The following is an 18,549-nucleotide window of genomic DNA, read 5'->3' as shown; positions in this document are numbered from 1 at the left end:
TCCCGGGCGAGCCCCGCTCCCGCCGTGTCCTAAGGAAGGCGCTGCCCCTCGTCGCCTCCGTGGGTTGGAGGGAAGGAAGGCGGCCGAGAGGCGGCAAGCCCCGTCCAAGCAGAGGTTGCCGGGCAGCCGGCTTCTCTCCCTCGTTCGGCCGGTGCCGCTTCACGGGCCCTTCTGGCCGCCGGCCTCGGGGCTGGAGCCGGCGCCTCGGGCGGGAGGAGCCCGGGGTCTTTGCAGGGCGCCTTCCAGGAACGCCGCCAGCTTCTCCCGGTCGTCCTAGAAGAGAGCAGCGGGCGAGCGGATGGGCTTGTGCTCGCAGACCCCCCCCCCCGCCCCCTTCAAGTCTGCCGGCCGCCCTGACCGAAACCCCCAAACCTAGCGGGGGGGGCGAGGCGCAGAAGGCTCACCTGGCTGATGAATCCATAGTGCACCAGTTCAGCCGCCAGGTCTCTGGCACTGTCGCCTGTGGACGAGCAGGGATGACCAGCCTTACAAGGTGAAGTGGAGCCTTTGGCCCTCCTGCAAAGCTGCTTCAGAGGGCCCGGACTGGCACCCCTGCAGGAAGAGGGGCCAGAGAGCCGCTGCGGGGACCCCTCTGCTGTGCCAGCCCTTCTTGGATGGGGGGGGGGTTCACTCATGGACACCCGAGCCTCGGTTCCCGCAGCAGCCCAAGCAATGGTGGGCGCAAGGCAGTCCTGCCGCGTCATCCCTCTGCTTTGAGAGCAACCTCGATGACCAGTCTGTTTCTGAGTGCAATCCAAGGTGCTGGTTGTCCCTTGTGAAGCCCCTCAAGGCTTGGGACGCGGGTAGCTCTAGGGCTGCTTCTCCTTTTGCTCCTGCAAGAGAAGCTCCCCGCAGGGCCCTACTTCTAGGGAATGAGGCCCCAGGACCAGCTTCCCTGGGAGAGACTGGGTTTTGCAAAGCATTGCACCTGGCTGCTTCAGTGGGCCTTTGGGATCTCCTGAGGGGCGACTGGGTTAGGTGTGTTACAATTCTTCCTCGGCACTGGAAGTTTTCATGGCCCCATAGCCAAATAAATAAACAAAACCCCGTGGGTGAGGGCCTGGGATGGCATTGTCCAGATTCTCCTCAGGGCAAGGAGGAAGCTGCAGGTGCCTTAGGAGGCCAGGGTCTGGTCTGCAGCAGAGATGAGGAAGGCTGCGGGGGGAGACCCCTACCCAAGATCCAGAGGCACAGCTGGCATCGCTGCCCATCCCACCACCCATGCCCCTCGCGCCCAGGGGAAGGGACGTGGGCTGGACTCACTCGGGAGCAGGTCGTAGCTTAGCTGGCGGTGGAGCTTGTCTTCCAGGGTGAGGAGGAGGGTCAGCTGTTAGGGAGGCACAGGCTGGCATGAATTGTGGCCGTCTGGGGCAGTTGAAGAAGAAGGCACTTCCAAAATCTACTCATAAAACTACTAAGAAAGAATTCTTGGGAAAGCAAATGTATACCAGAGAAGGTGTTCTTGTTGTTTGGAGCAGTTTCAAAAACAAGCTTTATAAAATGACTTTTGTCCTGCCCAAGAGCTTCTTAGGACCGTGCTGCCTCAGCCCCTTTAGCCCCACAGGCCCACTCCCCAAAGTCCCCAAGCAGGGCCTGATCTCCACTATGAACGGCCGGGGGCTTCCCTGTGCCCACCTCCTCTAAACCAGAGGGGAATCTCCTCCCTATCCTTAGGTCTTCACAGGGACGCCTAAATGTAGGGTAAGGGGAGGCTGTTGAAAAGTCCCAGCTTCCGCTCCCTGGGATGCCTGGCCTGGTGCTCCTCTGGCCTGCAAGTGCTTCCCTGAGCCATACGTACGTGCCATTGCCGCCTTTCCTCCTGCCAGTCCATGTTGCACTGCATTTGCACCACCTGGTGGGGGCAAGGGCAGCCCTCAGTAGAAGCCCCCTGCCAAGGCCCTGCTGGTAGGGGTGCTGGAAGCCGCCCTTTCTGCGGCTCTCCCCAAGCTTGGCTCCCTGGCCCTGCGTGGAAGCATCTCCCATGGTTGAGAACCCTCCCTCCCAATAAACAACTCCCACCCACAGCATCATCCCCGCAAAAGCCAGCCAAGAGAGATTGCCAGGCAGCTTAGTCTTTTTTCCAGAGAAATGGGCGTGCAGCACTGGGTGTTGGCTGCAGCCATTTTGTGAAGGTGCCTGGGGCCACGTGTGGCGTTCCTGCAGGCGATTAGGGGGAAAAGATTTCTCCACTCCTGTCAAGGTTTTAGTCCCCATCCCATCGCCATGACACGTCCTGAGGCTCCTGGCCTGACCCCTTGCTACCCATCCTGGGGTGGGTCTGCCTCCTCTTCCCCCCCCCCACTCCAGGGGAAAACAGACTGAAGTGGTGCAATTAGTGGAGTAGAGTCCCGCAGGTAGCCCCCCCCCTCTTGCCTGCCTGGGCTTCAAACAAGGCAGGGGAGCTGCTGACCCGCCAGAGCCACCTCACCTTCCGTGTCTCTACATCAAAAGGCTCCGGTGTGGGAGTTTGGGCTTTCTGGGGGCCTTCCAGGGCCTGGGAACTGGACTGTGGCAAGGTATGGGGCCGGACAGTGGCAAAGTTCATCAGGGGGTAGATGCCGTTCCTGGCAGAAAGAGTGAGATGGCTCAGGGAAAGGGTCCCAGCAAGTAAAGTCAGGGAGCTCTCTGTCCCACGGCCAGGCTCTCCCCTGTGCTCCCCCAGTTGAGTGTTGGGTGGCTGCAGAGAGAGAAGCAGGAGAAACTCACCTGACGTCTTCCAAGAATTTGTCCAATTCCAGGAAAGAGAGTTCTGAATATCTGAGGGGGGGAGGGCAAATTTAGGGCAGTTCTCTGTGACCACCCAACAGGACCAGAAGGGTTCAAGGCGCCGTGGCTGCCAGCAACCCCCCATGCCAAGGCTGGAGACAGATGCAGCAAGGACCTGGCTTCTGCTTTTCCTGCCCTCCCTAGGCTGTCCCCTGGTGGAGAGGGAGGAAGGAGGGCGATGGAGATAGCTTTGGGCTGTGAGGGCGGGGGAAGTATCTCTGCCTACGACTACCCAGGTCAGCCAGGAACCCCAGGTTGCAGGCAGGCACCCTGCATGTTGCAGGTGAGCCTTCCGGGGGGAGTTGCTTGTGCGCCAGACTCACCTCCACTGCACTGGCAGCCGCCCTGCCCGCCGAATCTCTGCCATCACCTCGCTGAGATCCAGCTCCTTGGTTTTCTCTTCCACGACATTTTCAGGCCACAGATCTGCAAGACAGGGGACTGGTACTCCAAGCCAGGAGCAGCCAGCCTTCTCTCCCCAAGGCTGCCCTTCCCGCTTGCCCCGTTCCCAGCCTACCCCCTGAACTCACATTGGTGGGCGATAAAGCAATGGGCAGCCAGGAGCTTGAGGGAGTGGACCTCAAAAAGCACCTGGTGGAACAGCAGGTCGTGTGCTGTCGGCCGCCGGCTGGGATTCAGGAGTAGGCAGCCCAGGATGAATTCCTTGGGCAGGGGGAGGAGAGGAGATGGTTACAGATAGAAAAGCCTCTCTTCCCAGCAAGACAGGTAGCTCAGCCCTACACAAGGACAGTTTGAAGATTGAGCAGGAAGGGGTGACCTGCACAAAACGGGCTGTGGCATGTTAATTAGGTCCATTTAGCTCACCCTGGCAAAGACCAGCCATGCCAATGCCACACCCTTCTTCTGACCAGTGGCGCATCAGTCCTCCAGCCCACTGATTCTGAAAGGACAGCGGGGGCAACTGGCTAAGCAGGATCTTCCTAATTATGCATAATGATATTTCATGTGTCTGATGAAAACTAATTTATTCTTCCAAGCTTTTGACAGATGCCAAACATTGAACTGATGCACAGATTTGTTCAATGAACAGAAAATTCTGCAAGCAAAATCTTTGTGGTGCTCAGTGGCAGCCAGAAAGGCTCCCTTGCAGTGTTAAGCCAAGAGGCATTCCCAGAGCAAGAGGAGGTGCCCTCCAGACTGAAGACAAAGATGGTGGGCCCAGCCTGGCAGAGCCAACTGCACCTGCTCCCTCAGTTTTCATCCCATTTTTCTTCAGCTCCCACTCCAATTTATTTTTCACTCCATTGCAGTAGTTGCTAACACGTTTCTTATGTAAGGATCTTAAGTTCCCTGCAGCCAAACGTAAGTAGTCAAGGTGGGACTTGTTGAGGTAGCAGGAAGTAGAACCAACTGTCCCTGAGGTTTGGTAACTTGTTTCTGTGGAGGCCACCTAAAATTGTGCTTGCCTTTCTGGCAACTTCATCACCCCGTGATTTATCAAGAACCCACCCACCCACCCAAATAGAAATACCTGCACATTTGACTGGCAGCTGCCATTTCACCCTTGCCTCTTGCTATGGCTCAGTGCCAGGCTGCCATGAACTCTAGGGTGGGACTGGATGGAAGGGGAGAGGATCACTGTATCTCCCCATAAGAGGAGGTTTCAACCAGCTGGGAACGGAATCCAGTTGCATTCCAACCCACATTTGAAGCCACCGTTCTGAAAACACCTTTGAATTTGATTGGGCTTTGGGGGGGCACTTAAGGCAAGGGAAGTTTGATTTGGGGATTTTGGCACGTGAATTTCACTTTGTGCTACTGTATTTCACTTGACCTCTAGTAAACTATACCTTTCCCAACTAATGGAGTTAAGGATCTTCTTTCTTAAGTGTATACCTCCCTACCTCCTTATATAATCAGGGTTTTTGCTTGGCATTAGGTTCTAAATGTCATGAAGACTGCCCCCTCCCCAAATTAATAGCAAATCTGAATGTTGCAAAACTGTTGTTACATCAACAGTTGCCAAATGTTCCTTGCTCACTGAGCTTGTTCTCAAATCACGGCAGTACCAGCGGGAGGCAGTTTTTAGCATCAAATGGTTCCTGCGGCACTGTATAATATGACCCCTCTCTAGTCCAGACTGGGCAGGTGGTAAAGAAGGGATGGCAAGAACTCCATCAGACCCTGGGGGGCAGATCAGACCCACCCCCAGGAAGACAAGTGTAATATCTACATATCTATACAACCAGGATTATTTTGCAATTCTGAGCTCAGGCCCTGGAAATGTTATGCACTATTCCAGAAGACTGGATTATGGGAGTCACCCTGTCACCCCTTGCCCCACCCCAGAGGGGTCATGCTGCCTCTCACCCGCATGTTGGGGTCATCCAAAGAATGCCTGGCTCGCTCAATGGCCTCCTTGGTCACGGAGGTGTCCCCATTTGACTGGATCTCCAGCACAGCCATCTGTGGGAGAGGCCAAGATGGAGTGGACTGCTGCCTGCAAGGACTGGCCATGCAGGCAGCAGCTGGGTTCCAGATCCCCAGCAGCAGAAGTTGGGCAGGGGGAACTTTTCCCACTCAGCCTCTGCCCCTGCAGGCCCTTACCTCCAGTGCACACATCCCAAAGGAGAAGATGTCCACCGCTGTGCCATCGGCTATCTCTGAAAAGCCAACAGCATCCCATGGAGTTGACATGCCCAAAATGACCAAGCCCGTCACCCCACCAGAAGGGGCTCGCTCTCACCTCCGTACTCCGGTGGGAAGAAGTGCAGGTTCCGCGGGTCTTCCCGCTCTGTATGGACCGGGCTGTGGAGTTCAGGCGGAAGGGCTGCAGTTGGGAAGGGAGGTAAATGCTCAAGAGGGAGCACAGACTAGGGCCAAGGGTGTCCTCCAGAGCTGGCTTCCTGCATCCAAGCGTGGCGGCCTAGATGAGGTTGCCCAGGACACAGTCCTGAGGCCAGGTGAGGGCTGAAGGATTTGAGCCAGCAGGGACCCTTTGGACGGCAGAGAGAGGTGTGAAAAGGCAACTCCAGGCAGCTTCACTTACCCTTTGCAAAAACACGATGCCAGACTGCGGGGTGGGGGGGGGAGAGAGAAAGAAGAAGGCTGTTACAGAGATGCGGGGGCTCTTACCCAGAAGCTGCAGAAGAGTGCCAGCCATGTCATCCCAGCAAAAGCCTCATGCGTTTGCTTCTCATCCTGAGCAAACAAGTCCTGCACAATATGTCAGGCTAAGCCCGACAACGATGACCAGCAATTCAGCCAGAGGTCAGCTCTTTATTTGCTTACACACCCTAGGCAGATTCTTGCCAGGCTGAATCCTCGCTACTCTCAGCCTAATGAATACACCCCCGTGGGAGATTCTAGGAAGGGACTATCTTGGCTCTCTTCCTCTGTCTCCTATCCTTCAGCTTCAGGCTGTGCTGCCTCTTTCTGGAAGGTGCTCCCACCGTGGGCATCTTCTCTCAGACAGGGGAAGACATTCCCCACCACCCCAGGCCAAGACCATGCGTGGCAGGTCCACGCCAGAGGTGGGTTTCAGCAGGTTCTGACCAGTTCTGGGGAACCAGTAGCGGAAATTTTGAGTAGTTCAGAGAACCAGTAGTAAAAATTCTGACTGGCCCCGCCCCCATCTATGCCTCCCGAGTCCCAGCTGATCGGGAGAAAATGGGGATTTTGCAGTAACCTTCCCCTGGAGTGGGGTGGGAATGGAGATTTTACAGTATCCTTCCCCTGCCACGCCCACCAAGACATGCCATACCCATTAAGCCACACCCACAGAACCAGTAGTAAAAAAATTTGAAACCCAGCACTGGTCCACACACAAGAGGAGTTCTCTTCCACGGGGATGTATAGATATTAGCAGGTCATGGGAAGCATGGGAAAACTTGATCAAGCCAACACACACACACACGTGTGTGAAAGCAATGGAACAAGGCTCCCACACTCCTATTTGTTTTACGTATTAAATTTATATGGCACTCATCTCAGAGTCACAGCAACTCTGGGTGGCTTACAGAATAAGAAAAAGTAAAAATATGAAAAACTTAAAATTGGGAAAAATTAAAGAAGAAGCTAAAAACGAAGAGGACAGGTGATGCAGGCATGGGGATCTCCTCTCTACCCCGTTAGCCATCCTGAGCCCAGAATGCCCCATCAGGGCCCTGGGCCAACCACCAGAGCCAAGACTGCCCTGGAAGGCCCTGAGGGTGGGGGCTGACTTCGCCTCCAGAGGGAGAATATTCCAGAAGGTGGGAGCCACTGCAAAAAAGACTTCTTCTCCTGTACCCACCAGCCCAAATAGTTTGGATGATGGGATCCAAAGTGAGTGGGGAGGGCCAATCCTATTGGGGGGAGACAGTTCCTTGGATATCCTGCACCCATGCCACAAGAGGCTTTACAGGTAATGACCAACACCTTGAGTTGGATCTGGAAGCAAATGAGCAACAGCGGGGTTACACACTCCAGGAGGGTCCACACTGCTGCATTCTATATCCTCTGCAGCTTCTGAATACTCTTCTAGGGCAGCCCCATGTAGAGCATGTTCCAGTGGTCCAACCAAGAAATGACCAGGGCTTCAGGACACAGGAGGGAGGGGAAGGACACAGGTCTTTCTCAGAGACCTGTGGCACAGTGGTGGAATTAAAAAATTTTTTTACTACCGGTTCTGTGGGCGTGGCTTGGTGGGTATGGCAGGGGAAGGATACTGTAAAATCTCCATTCCCACCCCACTCCAGGGGAAGGTTACTGCAAAATCCCCATTTCCTCCCGATCAGCTGGGACTCTGGAGGCAGAGAATAGATGGGGGCGGGGCCAGTCAGAGGTGGTATTTACCAGTTCTCTGAACTACTCAACATTTCTGCTACCGGTTCTCCAGAACTGGTCAGAACCTGCTGAATACTACCTTTGCTGTGGCAGTGGGAGGAGTCCCCCTAGCAGCAGCTAGGGCCTAGCTGGACTTCCTTTCAGGGGCTCCAGAGACTGACCTGGCCCACCTCCTTCATACCTGATCCAATTTTGATGAGCCCATTGTGCTGGATGAAGATCGTGTCACTAGTGAGGTTGCCGTGGATGATGGGGGGATCGCAGGAATGCAGGTAGCTGCAGGGAAAGAGTGCTGGGTGAGCCCTGGGCCCGACAGGTGCTGCCGGGCATCAGCAGGGCCAGCAGGGCTGAGGAGGGGCTGGGGGAATCCAGGACTTACTTGAGAGCTGAGAGCATCTGGGTGCACCAGCGCTTCCATGCCTGTCGGGGAGAGAGCAGAGGGAAAAAGGCCGTCAGTGACGTCGGGAGCCCCTCCACCCAGACCCCCTATAACTCTATTCCCAGGTTGTTGGCAGCCTGAGGGCTCAGTGTGGCAACCGTGGGGGTCCATCAGGGGCATCAGGGGCCCTGCACCCAACCTTCTGGCAGGGCTCCCAGGGCAGCTGACGCAAGCAGTCGAAGCGGGAGGAGGGGTGGGGTGGGTATTACCCACCCTGGCATTCATCGCTTTGTGGTTTTTCTTGGTCTTCTTCAGGAACTGCTTCAGGCTCCCTGAGGAGACATACTCTGTGATGAAGATCACCTGCAGGGGAGGGGTCAGAGCAGGGGTGAAATCCAATAGGTTCTTACAGGTTCTGAAGAACCGGTAGCGGAAATTTTGAGAAGTTCGGAGAACCGGCAAATACCACCTCTGGCTGGCCCCAGAGTGGGGTGGGAATAGAGATTTTGCAATATCCTTCCCCCAGGAATGGGGTAGGATTGGAGATTTTGCAGTATCCTTCCCCTAGGAATGGGGAGGGAATGAAGATTTTGCAGTATCCTTCCCCTGCCATGCCCACCAAGCCACACCCACCAAGCCACACTACACCCACCAAGCCACGCCCACAGAACCGGTAGTAAAAAAATTTGGATTTCATCACTGGGTCAGAGTGGTCCCAGTGGGGGCCCTTATTCCCAGGTGCCCTTCCCAGCCCCACTTTCTGATTCTGTGGCCTGCCGAATGTTGCCAGCCCTCACACTGCCCACCAGTGCCCTTCTCCAGGTGACCTCATGGCTTCCTGGAGCCCCTTGTCCTGAGCCCAGCCCTCCAGCCCCATAGCCTCACCAGTCTGCCCTGCCCTCTGGTAACTCACTTGGGCTTTGCTTTCCTTCACGTCCAGCCAGTATTTGTGCACCTTCACGATGTTGGGATGGTCAACGACCACCAGCTGCTCAAAGGTGACCTTGATCTTCTCCTGTTGGGCAAGCGGCACTTCAGGGGAAGGGAGCCTCTGCCAGGGCCAGGCAGAGACTGGCACTCTGGGCACAGGCCCCGCTCCTCCTGCGGACCCAACTCACCTCGTGCGCCATGAAAGCCGCCTTGTCCATGAACTGCAGCTCATTCCACACCACCTCCACGCCTTCCTCTGTGTCCATGGCGAGGAACGTGCTCTGGAGCCCAGGCATGTTGCCTTGGTTCACCTGTGGGCATCATCATTGTGGGAATGGATCTGGGGGGATCCATAAATCCACTGAAAGGGGTAATGGGTCTGATAATCATGGTGGGGAGGATGGGGACAGAAATCTGACAAGGATGCAGGGGGATGAAGCGATGGGCATTAGTATAGTAAGTGGGAGGGGCAGATATGACGGCTGCAGGGGGCCATATTATGTTTCAGGAGTGCGCACTTGATGTTTACGAGCGATTGCCCACTCCGACCCCCAAAGCACTGCTCGTTTCCCGGGTTGTTCAGAGTCTCAGACCCTGGGTCTACGGCTGATGTTATGTAATGCCAGGTCAGTGGTAAATAAAGCCCCCCTCATTCATGATCTTATTTCAGAGGGGGGTGCTGACCTGGCAGGGATTACGGAGACCTGGTTAGGCCAGGAGGGAGGAGTTCCCCTTGTGGAAATGTGCCCGCCAGGTTTCCATGCATTTCATCAGCCAAGGACTCAGGGAAGGGGTGGGGGAGTGGCAGCAATCATTAGAGAAAGTCTTTGCCCAAGGGAGGCCACTGTTCCTCAGATAGCTGGATGTGAGTCCCTCCTTGTGAAGTGGGGTCGGGGGATTCAGATGGGCCTACTGATTGCGTACCTGGCACCTTGCCACGTAACAGCGGTCCTGCCTGAGCTGCTCGACATTATAGCCGGGGTGGCGGTGGAAACCCCCAGACTTATTGTTATGGGGGATTTTAACCTGCCATCCGCTGGTGAGATGTCGGAGACGGCTCGGGAGTTCATGGCTTCCATGACGGCCATGGACCTGACCCAGGTAGTTCAAGGCCCCACCCACTTGGGGAATCACACTCTGGACTTGATTTTTGTCTCTGATCAGTGGCTGAATGATCTAAGAATAGGGGATATAGACATCAAGCCCTTGTCATGGTCTGATCATTCTCTCCTTCACATGGACTTTCAAGTCACTTCCACCCACCGCAGGGAGACGGAACCAACCAAATGGTGAGAAAGATGAAGCGTCGGAAAAGACGCCTGGAGAGCGATTGGAGGACAAGCCGATCGGAATCTGACCGAACACAGGTGAGATCTTATATTAAGACCTATCTAATGGCGATAAGAGCGGCGAAGTCTAGCTACTTCTCCGCTCTTATTGCATCTGCAGAGAACCGCCCAGCTGCGCTGTTTAGGGTGACCCGCTCCCTACTTCAGGTGGGGGTACGGGAAGATCCCTTAAAGGGTCGAGCTGAGGATTTTGTACAATTCCTGCATGATAAAGTCGCTCAGATTCGGGAAGGCCTGGACTCCGATTGGGTAGATCCAGGGGAGGAGACGGGGGCAGGTCTTGAGAGCGTTATCTGGGAAGAGTTTGACTCTGTGGCTCCTGAGGACATGGACAGGATTCTGGGCAAGCTTAACGCTGCCACATGTTTATTGGACCCGTGTCCCTCCTGGTTGGTACTGGCCTCCCGGGAGGTTACACGAGGCTGGCTCCAGGGGATTATAAATGCTTTTCTGAGTGAGGGTGTCTTTCCCGCCGCCTTGAAAGAGGCGGTTGTGAAGCCCCTCCTCAAGAAGCCTTCCCTGGACCAGGCTATATTATCAAATTATCGTCCAGTCTCCAATCTTCGCTTTGTTGCGAAGGTTGTTGAGAGTGTGGTGGCGCGACAACTACCCCGATACCTGGATGAAGTTGTCTATCTGGATCCGTTCCAGTCGGGCTTCAGGTCACGATACAGCACGGAAACGGCATTGGTCGCATTGGTGGATGATCTCTGGAGGGCTCGGGACAGAGGTTGCTCCTCTATCCTGGTCCTATTAGATCTCTCAGCGGCTTTTGATACCATCGACCATGGTATCTTACTGCACCGGCTGGAGGGGTTAGGAATAGGAGGCACCGTGCTTCGCTGGTTCTCCTCCTTCCTCTCTGACCGTTCGCAGTTTGTGTTGGCAGGGGAGCAGAGGTCGACCTCGAGGCACCTTATTTGTGGGGTGCCGCAAGGGTCAGTCCTCTCACCCCTTCTGTTCAACATTTATGTAAAACCGCTAGGTGAGATCATCCGTGGTTTTGGGGTGAGTGTTCATCAGTATGCTGATGACACACAGCTATACATCTCCACCCCAGACCACCCCAATGATGCCCTTGCTGTGATGTCCCGTTGCCTGGAGGCCGTGCGGATCTGGATGGGGAGAAACAAGCTCAGACTCAACCCCTCCAAGACCGAGTGGCTGTGGCTTCCGGCGTCCCGGTATAGTCAGCTGGTACCATCACTGACAATAGGGGATGAGATCTTGCTCCCCACAGAGAGGGCCCGCAACTTGGGTGTCCTCCTGGATTCACGGTTATCTTTAGAAGATCATTTGACGGCCGTGGCCAGGGGTGCCTTTTATCAGGTTCGCCTGATCCGCCAGTTGCGTCCCTTTCTGGATCGGGACGCCTTGTGCACGGTCACTCATGCCCTAGTTACCTCCCGTATGGACTACTGTAATGCTCTCTACATGGGGCTCCCCTTGAAAAGCACCCGGAGGCTCCAACTGGTCCAGAACGTAGCCGCACGGGTGATTATGGGCGCAGCTCGTTACGCCCATGTAACACCTCTCCTACGCGAGCTGCACTGGCTCCCGGTGGTCTTCCGGGTGCGATTCAAGGTGTTACTTATCACCTTTAAAGCGCTCCATGGCTTAGGACCTGGGTACCTACGAGACCGTCTTTTGCCACCAATAGCCTCCCACCGACCAGTTCGTTCTCACAGGGAGGGACTACTCAGGGTACCGTCAGTCAAATTATGTCGACTGGCGACTCCCAGGGGGAGGGCCTTCTCTGTGGGGGCTCCAACCCTTTGGAATGAACTGCCCCCGGAGATACGGAATATCCCTGATCTCCGTGCTTTCCGCCGTGCCCTCAAGACCCTGATGTTCCAACAGGCAGGGCTAAACATACAAACATGTGAATGATTTTTTAAATGTTATCTAATTCTGGGTTTTATTTAATTGACCAAACTAAGTAATAATTTTAATTAGCAATTTTATGATGTTTGTGTGTCTATATTTTTCTTGACTGTACACCGCCTTGAGTCCTACAGGAGAAAGGCGGTATAGAAATATAATAAATAAATAAATAAATAAATAAATAAATAAATAAATAAATAAATAAATCATCCAGCTTCAGCAGCCAGGCTGGCAAGAGAACCAACGGGCACCCACACGACACATGCCACACCCTGGCTGAGACAGGGTGTTCGCCTCCTGCCCTCCAGCTGTGCCCCCACTGAAAGGGGATGAGAAAGAGGCCAGCTTCCGAGGGGAAAGGGGGCCTTCCCCCCACACACCCTTATTGGGATGGCCAAATCAGCCCGTTTCCTGGGCTCACACGTGACCCATGTGACACATAAGCTTACCACACAGAACAAGTGGAACCTCAGGATGGGCCCTGAACACTCCCCCCCACCCCCGCCCCAAAGCTCAGCGTGCTAAGTATTGTTGCGGTGATCGCCACTGTACTGGCAAGGGCCCCCCTGGGTGAGCACAGCCCCCTCCCCAGAAGAAACAGGACAGAGAGCCGTTCTCCTGGGTCCTCCAAGGGCAGGAGCCTCAGTCTGGACGACCAGGGAGGGGATTGCAGCCAGACACCCCCCACACACACACACCACTCTTTCCAGGAGCTGCTTTAGGAGAGTAGTCCCAGGTCCAAATAAGGGCCCCCCAGGAGTGTGGTGGCTGCCTGATGTTGCTACCAGAATCCCCTCCTCTGCCATTTGCCAGCAGGGCTACCAGTGGCTGTCTTCCCAGAAAAAAATGGGGGAGGGAAAATTGCTTTCCTCCTGCACAAGCCAAGGTTGGCTTGCTGATTCTCTGCTCCTTGATGGGCTCCCCTGGGCTGAGATTGGCAGCAGGCATCCTAGGAGCCCCCTGGCCCAGGGGAACCAGGAACAAAGGCAGCCACTTCCCCTCACCCCCTCGGGGCCCATAAGGAACCGGGGTTCAGCAGCAGGACCGCCAGCAAAGGAGGAAGCAGCGGGCACTGCCATCTTGTTTTCCTGAGACTGGAGGCTTTGGGGAGGTGACGCAGCCAAGTGCCAGAGTGGCTTTCTAGCAGGAGGAGGAGGAGGAGGAGGAAGGGGGTCTGCACCCCTGCATGAGCACGGAGGAAAGGGGAGAAAAGTACCTCCTCTGCTTGAACCCCCTTCCCCGCTCACTTCTGATGGCCAAGGCAGCCTCCTTTTTCTGGTCTGTGTTTGGGCAGATCACGCAGCTGATTCACCCGGTGTCTTTACAGCTCGCAGGTAAAATTAGATCCTGGGTTTTAGTGTTGTTTATTTCTCACGGATAATTTATAGGGTGTATTTTAATATTTTTCTTGGCATTTTGATTTATTCTCTTGATACTGAATTAGCATCTATGCCTATGTGTTCATCATAAAACTAAATAAACAAGAGGAAAAATACATCTGCCTGGGCAAGGAAAGGAAAGCACTGCCCAGGAGAGGACTTGTCCCACCAGCAAACCCTTCGCCCTGCCCTTCCCTCTTCCCTCCTGCCATCTGCGGGGAGAGGGCAGGGGGGCTGCCACCCAAAGGAGAGCCTGGCCTGGGTACCAGCAGCTTTCTGATGAAGCCGTTGTCATGGCAACGGAGCCTTGGTAGCACAGTGGACTAAAGCACTGTTATTAACATCTGCTGCTTGCAATTACTGCAAGTTCAAATCTCATCAGGCTCAAGGTTGACTCAGCCTTCCATCCTTTCAAAGGTAGGTAAAATGAGGACCCAGATTGTGGGGGCAATAAGCTGACTTTGTATACATATACAAAAGTATGAAGGCTATTGCTTAACGCATTGTAAGCCGCCCTGAGTCTCCGGAGAAGGGCGGCATATAAATTAAAAGCAAAAAAAAAAAAAAAAACTGCCTGCAAGATTCAGGTGGCCAACCCAGCGGCAATGATTCTTTTGGGAGCCCAGGGAGGCCCCAATGACCAGAACGCTCAGGACCAAGTGGATGATTTGTGGTGTGTCCCCCCCCAAAGTACAGGCCTCCTGCAAACCCTGCAAACGGAGATGGGTTTCCACATGGCCACCCCTTACAAGAGGTTTCCCATCACTTCCCTCCTCCAAGCTAACTGCATGTTTACTGGCGCTGTAAAGTCAGGATGAGACATAAAATCATTAAAACTGCCCAGAATATCATCAGACTCCAGCTATCAGCCCTGGACGACATCTTGGAATCTCGCTGTTTAAGAAAGTTGCATAACATTCTCAGAGACTCTTCCCATCCTGCTTACAATCTTTTTAGACTGTTGCCTTCTGGCAGAAGATACGGAACAATTAAAACTCAGACCACACGTTTTCTGAATAGTTTTTATCCCAGAGTTGTAATTACACTCAACAATGAACTAAAGGGCCACCATCAGTGAGCTGTTGGGACAGTATTACTTGGTCTGTTGTGTGGATGTTGGGGTGGTTTAGGGGTGGGGAATTGTGGTGGGTGAGAGTGTGTTTGGGGATTGTTATGTGTGTTGGACCTGGTCTTTGGGTGTTAAGTGAATTTCGTTGTATGGGTATGACAATAAAGTTATTTATTTATTTATTTAAAACTATTCTGCCATACCTACATCTGGCCTAGCAATTACATCCATAGTTTCTGCATTCCCTTCCTGAAGGAAGCAGTAGAGGAATGTGGAGATGCCCACAAAGAGACTGGGCAGCAGGCCCTGCAAAAACATGGGCCTGGCATGACAGAAGCAGGTGAGGAAGGAACTCAAGACCACCCTGCCCAAGCTCTTGGGCAGAGGAGGGATCTCCCAGGCTTTCAGAGCCCAGGTCAACTCAAGTGGGAGTGTTCTGGGGTGTCTATTTCCTGACTATGTCTACCTCGCAGGGCTGACAGGTGATGCATTGCTCCCTTTCTGGCAAGGCAAAATGGCCGCTCACCCACGCTCCGCTCCAAGGCCGCCCCATGAGCAGGAACGAAGGTTTCCTTTGAGGCCACAACAGAGGTGGGTTTCAGCAGGCTCTGACCAGTTCTGGAGAACCGGTAGTGGAAATTTGAGTAGTTCGGAGAACCAGTAGTAAAAATTCTGACTGGCCCCGCCCCCATCTATTCTCTGCCAAGTCCCAGCTGATCGGGAGGAAATGAGGATTTTGCAGTATCCTTCCCCTGAAGTGGGGTAGGAATGGAGATTTTGCAGTATCCTTCCCCTGTCACGCCCACCAAGCCATGCCACGCCCACCAAGCCACACCCACAGAACCGGTAGTAAAAAAAGTTTGAAACCCACCACTGGGCCATAACAAGCAAAACTCAGGGAAGCAGAGCCAAAGCTCTGGGGAGCAGCACTGGGGACAGGCTGCTTGTCTAAAGTGCCACACCAGGAAAAGGCCCAGCCCTGCCCTCCTCCGATAAGCCTCCCGTCAAGCCCCCACTCTCCTCCCTGGGGAGATAAGCAGCAGTAGCAGCAATTCAGCCAAGCTCAGGTTCTACCCAATGCAGGATGACCCATAGCCTCTCAGCAGATGCCCTTCGCTGACCAGCCCTGCAAGATCCTTCTTCGATCAGTGACCATCCAAGAACAATGGGTGTCAGCTGCAATAAATCAGAAAGCCTGAGGGCTCCCCCATTCGGCCCCCTCCAAATGAACCCAATGTGGCTCCCAAACCAGCCATTGGGAGAAATATGGCAGAGATAACTCAGGCGGCCCTGAGTCCCACACGAGGCGGAGTGGCCCAGGGTGTCCTTGGCAGAGCCAGCCAGTGGCTGCTGCTCTCAGCTCCCCACAAGGGTTCCCAGGGCAACCTCGTGGGCACAGCTGCTGCTGCCAGCCTGAGAAGGGGGAGAGAGACTTGGGTGCCCCTGCTGGCTAAAGCCAGGCTTGGCCCAAGAGCTGGCTGAACAAGGCCCGTGGGGTGAGCTGGGCAGGAATCCCACTTGCCCTGAGGAGAGGCCTGCGGGTAAAGATGATGGGTGAGCAGCAGCCTCAAAGATATGGGGCAGACTAAGCGCTCACTCAGGAAGCTCTTCAACCCCCCCCCCATCCCCAGGAGCTGCCAAACAAAGCACAGGGGCGGCTGTCCAAAATCCCAGCTGGGAGGCAGCTGCCATGTACTTGCAAGGCCGGTTCCTGCACTCTGACCTTCGGGAGAAGTCCCTTGGAGGACAAAGGGCCAGGGTGGCTGCTTGCTGGGGGGCGCTGGGGAAGAGTCCCCAGACAGGCTCTGCCAGGGAGCGGGAGAGGCAGGAGAAAGGGGGCAGCTCAAGCAGCATGCGGGAGGAGCTGTATTGCTTGCTCTGGGGTAGATAACAAGGCAGCCGCTTGAGGGCAGAACCTCTGCCAGCTCTGGAGGGGGGGCTCACTCAAAGAGAAGGACAGGCAGGGTAAGAACCTCCCCACCCAGGAGTCCCACAAGCCCCTCCTCACAAAAGGGCCAGGTGTGCATCCACCCCACTCCTCTGCCCAGAGAAGCCTCCGCGCTGGTGATTTAACTCTGGCCAGACTTTGACTGAATGGCCAAATTCCAGAGCCCCTGGGATGCCTTTGCTGTGCGGGGGGGGGGGAGGTTTGAGCAGGAGGAGGACCTGGGACAGTCAAGCTGCGCTCCTTGGCATTGCCCCCCTCCTTCAAAGTTGGCCTCCTCCACCAGCAGGAAGGAGGATGTCCCAGATGGAGGCCTAGGAGGCCCTTCTGGGCAGTGGGGGAGGGATGGGGTTTGGCCAGCAGTGGGGAAGAGCACCTTGCCCCAGCTGAAGAGCTGCCGCTTCCCCTGCTCCCTAAGGCCAGGAAGTGGGAGGCGGGAGGATCGCCACTGCTCCCTCCTTTGCCTTGCTAAGGGGAGGAGATCCGCCGGCAGACAGTCGAAGGTCGGGGGTGCTTGGTGACAAGAGCCGGCGGTCAGGAGGGAGGCCCCTCGTGTCCCAGGATGGAACCCCGATCCCACCACTGACAGCCTGGAACTGCCGGGGTACAACTGCGCCCCCCGCCCCACAATCTCCCGCCAGGCAGCTTCACGCGCCGACAAAGCGGCAGCCGGGCGCCGGGAGGGGGGGAGGGGGGCGCCGCGGTGGAGGCGATGGGCGGGAAGAGAGCTGGGCCGACTCAGCGAGCCTACCTCGCGGGGTGAGCGTTGTGGGCAAAGGCTGGAATGGGAAACCCCGGGCCCGGTAGGAGCTTCTGAGGACCGAGGAATGTAGTTCGACCGAGTTATAAGTAAACAAACACGTAAAATTGTCCTGTCTGGCAGCGTTCCTGCGGGTGAGGCGCAAGAGAAGATCATCCAGTCGGGCCACCCGTCCCCGGAAGAATACCCGCCTCCGGGACCGGGTAGGGCGGCGCGGCGCGGGCGCTTGGCTGCCGACACCCCCGCTCCTCCGCGGCGCCCCAACCCGCGACTACCTGCTCCTTGCGCTTCTGCCAGCGGCCGCACGGGCTCTCCTCCAGCACCTCGCTTTCGTCCTCGCTCTCCTCCTGCGCGGCCGCGCGCGTCTGGTCCGCTTCCGCGCGCCCCGACATGTCTCCCGGCCAGGCCAGCGGAGGGCGAGGCCCGATCGCCGCTGCTCCAGGGAGGCCACTGGACGCCCAGCCGCCGCGCCTCTTTACCGCGCGGTCCCAGCTGCGCAGCGCAGCCGGGCGTCACCACGGGGCGGCGCGGAGGACCGCCCGCCTCCGCCGCCTCCCGAGTTGGTCCGGCCGTGCTTCGGTGGCCGAGCCCCGGCCTTGCGGCGACCTACGCTGCCCACCGGAGGGCTCCGATGTTTAGGGACTGGTTGCGGAGGTCTCCCCTCGGTTGCTCTTAGGGGACGAGGCTGTCCCTTCCCTGTAATGTGGGGTGGGGCATTAGGCTGCTCAGACCTGGCCTCTTGTGGTGGCCTGCAAGGGACTCGAGAAGACCCGCTCTGGTGTGTTCTGGGCACCCGACTTGCACCCACAATGGGCGGCCCTGCTGGATGGGGCCCTGGGCTTGTCCCCAAAGGCCTGACAGAATGGCAGACGGGCGCCAGCCAGGCGGTCCCTTGTAAGAGAGGAGAGACGCTATCTCGAGGTCACCTCCCCAGAGCTGAGGAAGCCCACCAGGGTCCTCCTGGGTGGAGTGGAGCCGCTTTGCTCTGCCCTGCAGGCAGGAAGGTTTGGGGTGGTGTGGGGGCATTTGCTTGAGCCAGGAGCCTCTTCGCCAGGATCCCTCCTTCTAATGCAGGGGTATAAAACTCGATTTCATGGATGGTGATGTTTGACCTGGAGAGGGGCGGGGGGGGGGACGTGGCCAGGGTGGATGTGGCCAGCTCGACATGTGGGGAGGTGCCATTTTCACTGGCAGAGGGTTGTAGGAGGCCGTGGCAGCCGAAAACAGAGCTTGGCAGCCTGTTTTCACTGGCAGAAGAACCGCAGGCCAGTCCTTTGCTATTTCCAGGGCGGCCCCACAG

At 56.0% G+C, this 18,549-nt stretch overlaps 1 protein-coding gene across 4 annotated transcripts; it reads right to left on the bottom strand.

Moving 5' to 3' along the window:
* Nucleotides 1–134: 134 nt before the first annotated feature.
* NRBP2 (nuclear receptor binding protein 2) lies at nt 135–18,257 on the bottom strand. Of its 4 annotated transcripts, none has more exons than XM_034420056.3 (18): nt 17,525–18,257; nt 9,052–9,174; nt 8,847–8,948; nt 8,207–8,296; nt 7,934–7,974; nt 7,736–7,830; nt 5,777–5,800; nt 5,474–5,557; nt 5,335–5,390; nt 5,098–5,193; nt 3,297–3,429; nt 3,090–3,192; nt 2,707–2,757; nt 2,429–2,564; nt 1,799–1,852; nt 1,264–1,327; nt 405–460; nt 135–273 (listed from the first exon to the last, which is right to left on the bottom strand). In XM_034420056.3, the coding sequence occupies exons 1-18, from the start codon at nt 17,639–17,641 to the stop codon at nt 160–162; spliced, it is 1,539 nt and encodes a 512-aa protein (XP_034275947.1). In that variant the 5' UTR covers nt 17,642–18,257; the 3' UTR covers nt 135–159. The 4 variants fall into 4 exon arrangements, with proteins under 4 accessions (XP_034275947.1, XP_034275948.1, XP_087747607.1 ...); XM_034420057.2 differs by lacking the exon at nt 17,525–18,257 and adding an exon at nt 17,241–17,401; XM_087891481.1 differs by lacking the exon at nt 2,707–2,757 and having other exon boundaries at nt 17,525–17,778.
* Between the last annotated feature and the right edge of the window lie 292 nt (nt 18,258–18,549).

The sequence above is a fragment of the Pantherophis guttatus genome, chromosome 3 (assembly GCF_059756535.1).
Source record: "Pantherophis guttatus breed Tessera chromosome 3, ASM5975653v1, whole genome shotgun sequence".
In the NCBI taxonomy this organism is placed as follows: domain Eukaryota; kingdom Metazoa; phylum Chordata; class Lepidosauria; order Squamata; family Colubridae; genus Pantherophis; species Pantherophis guttatus.
This window is presented reverse-complemented; position numbering and strand designations above follow the sequence as displayed.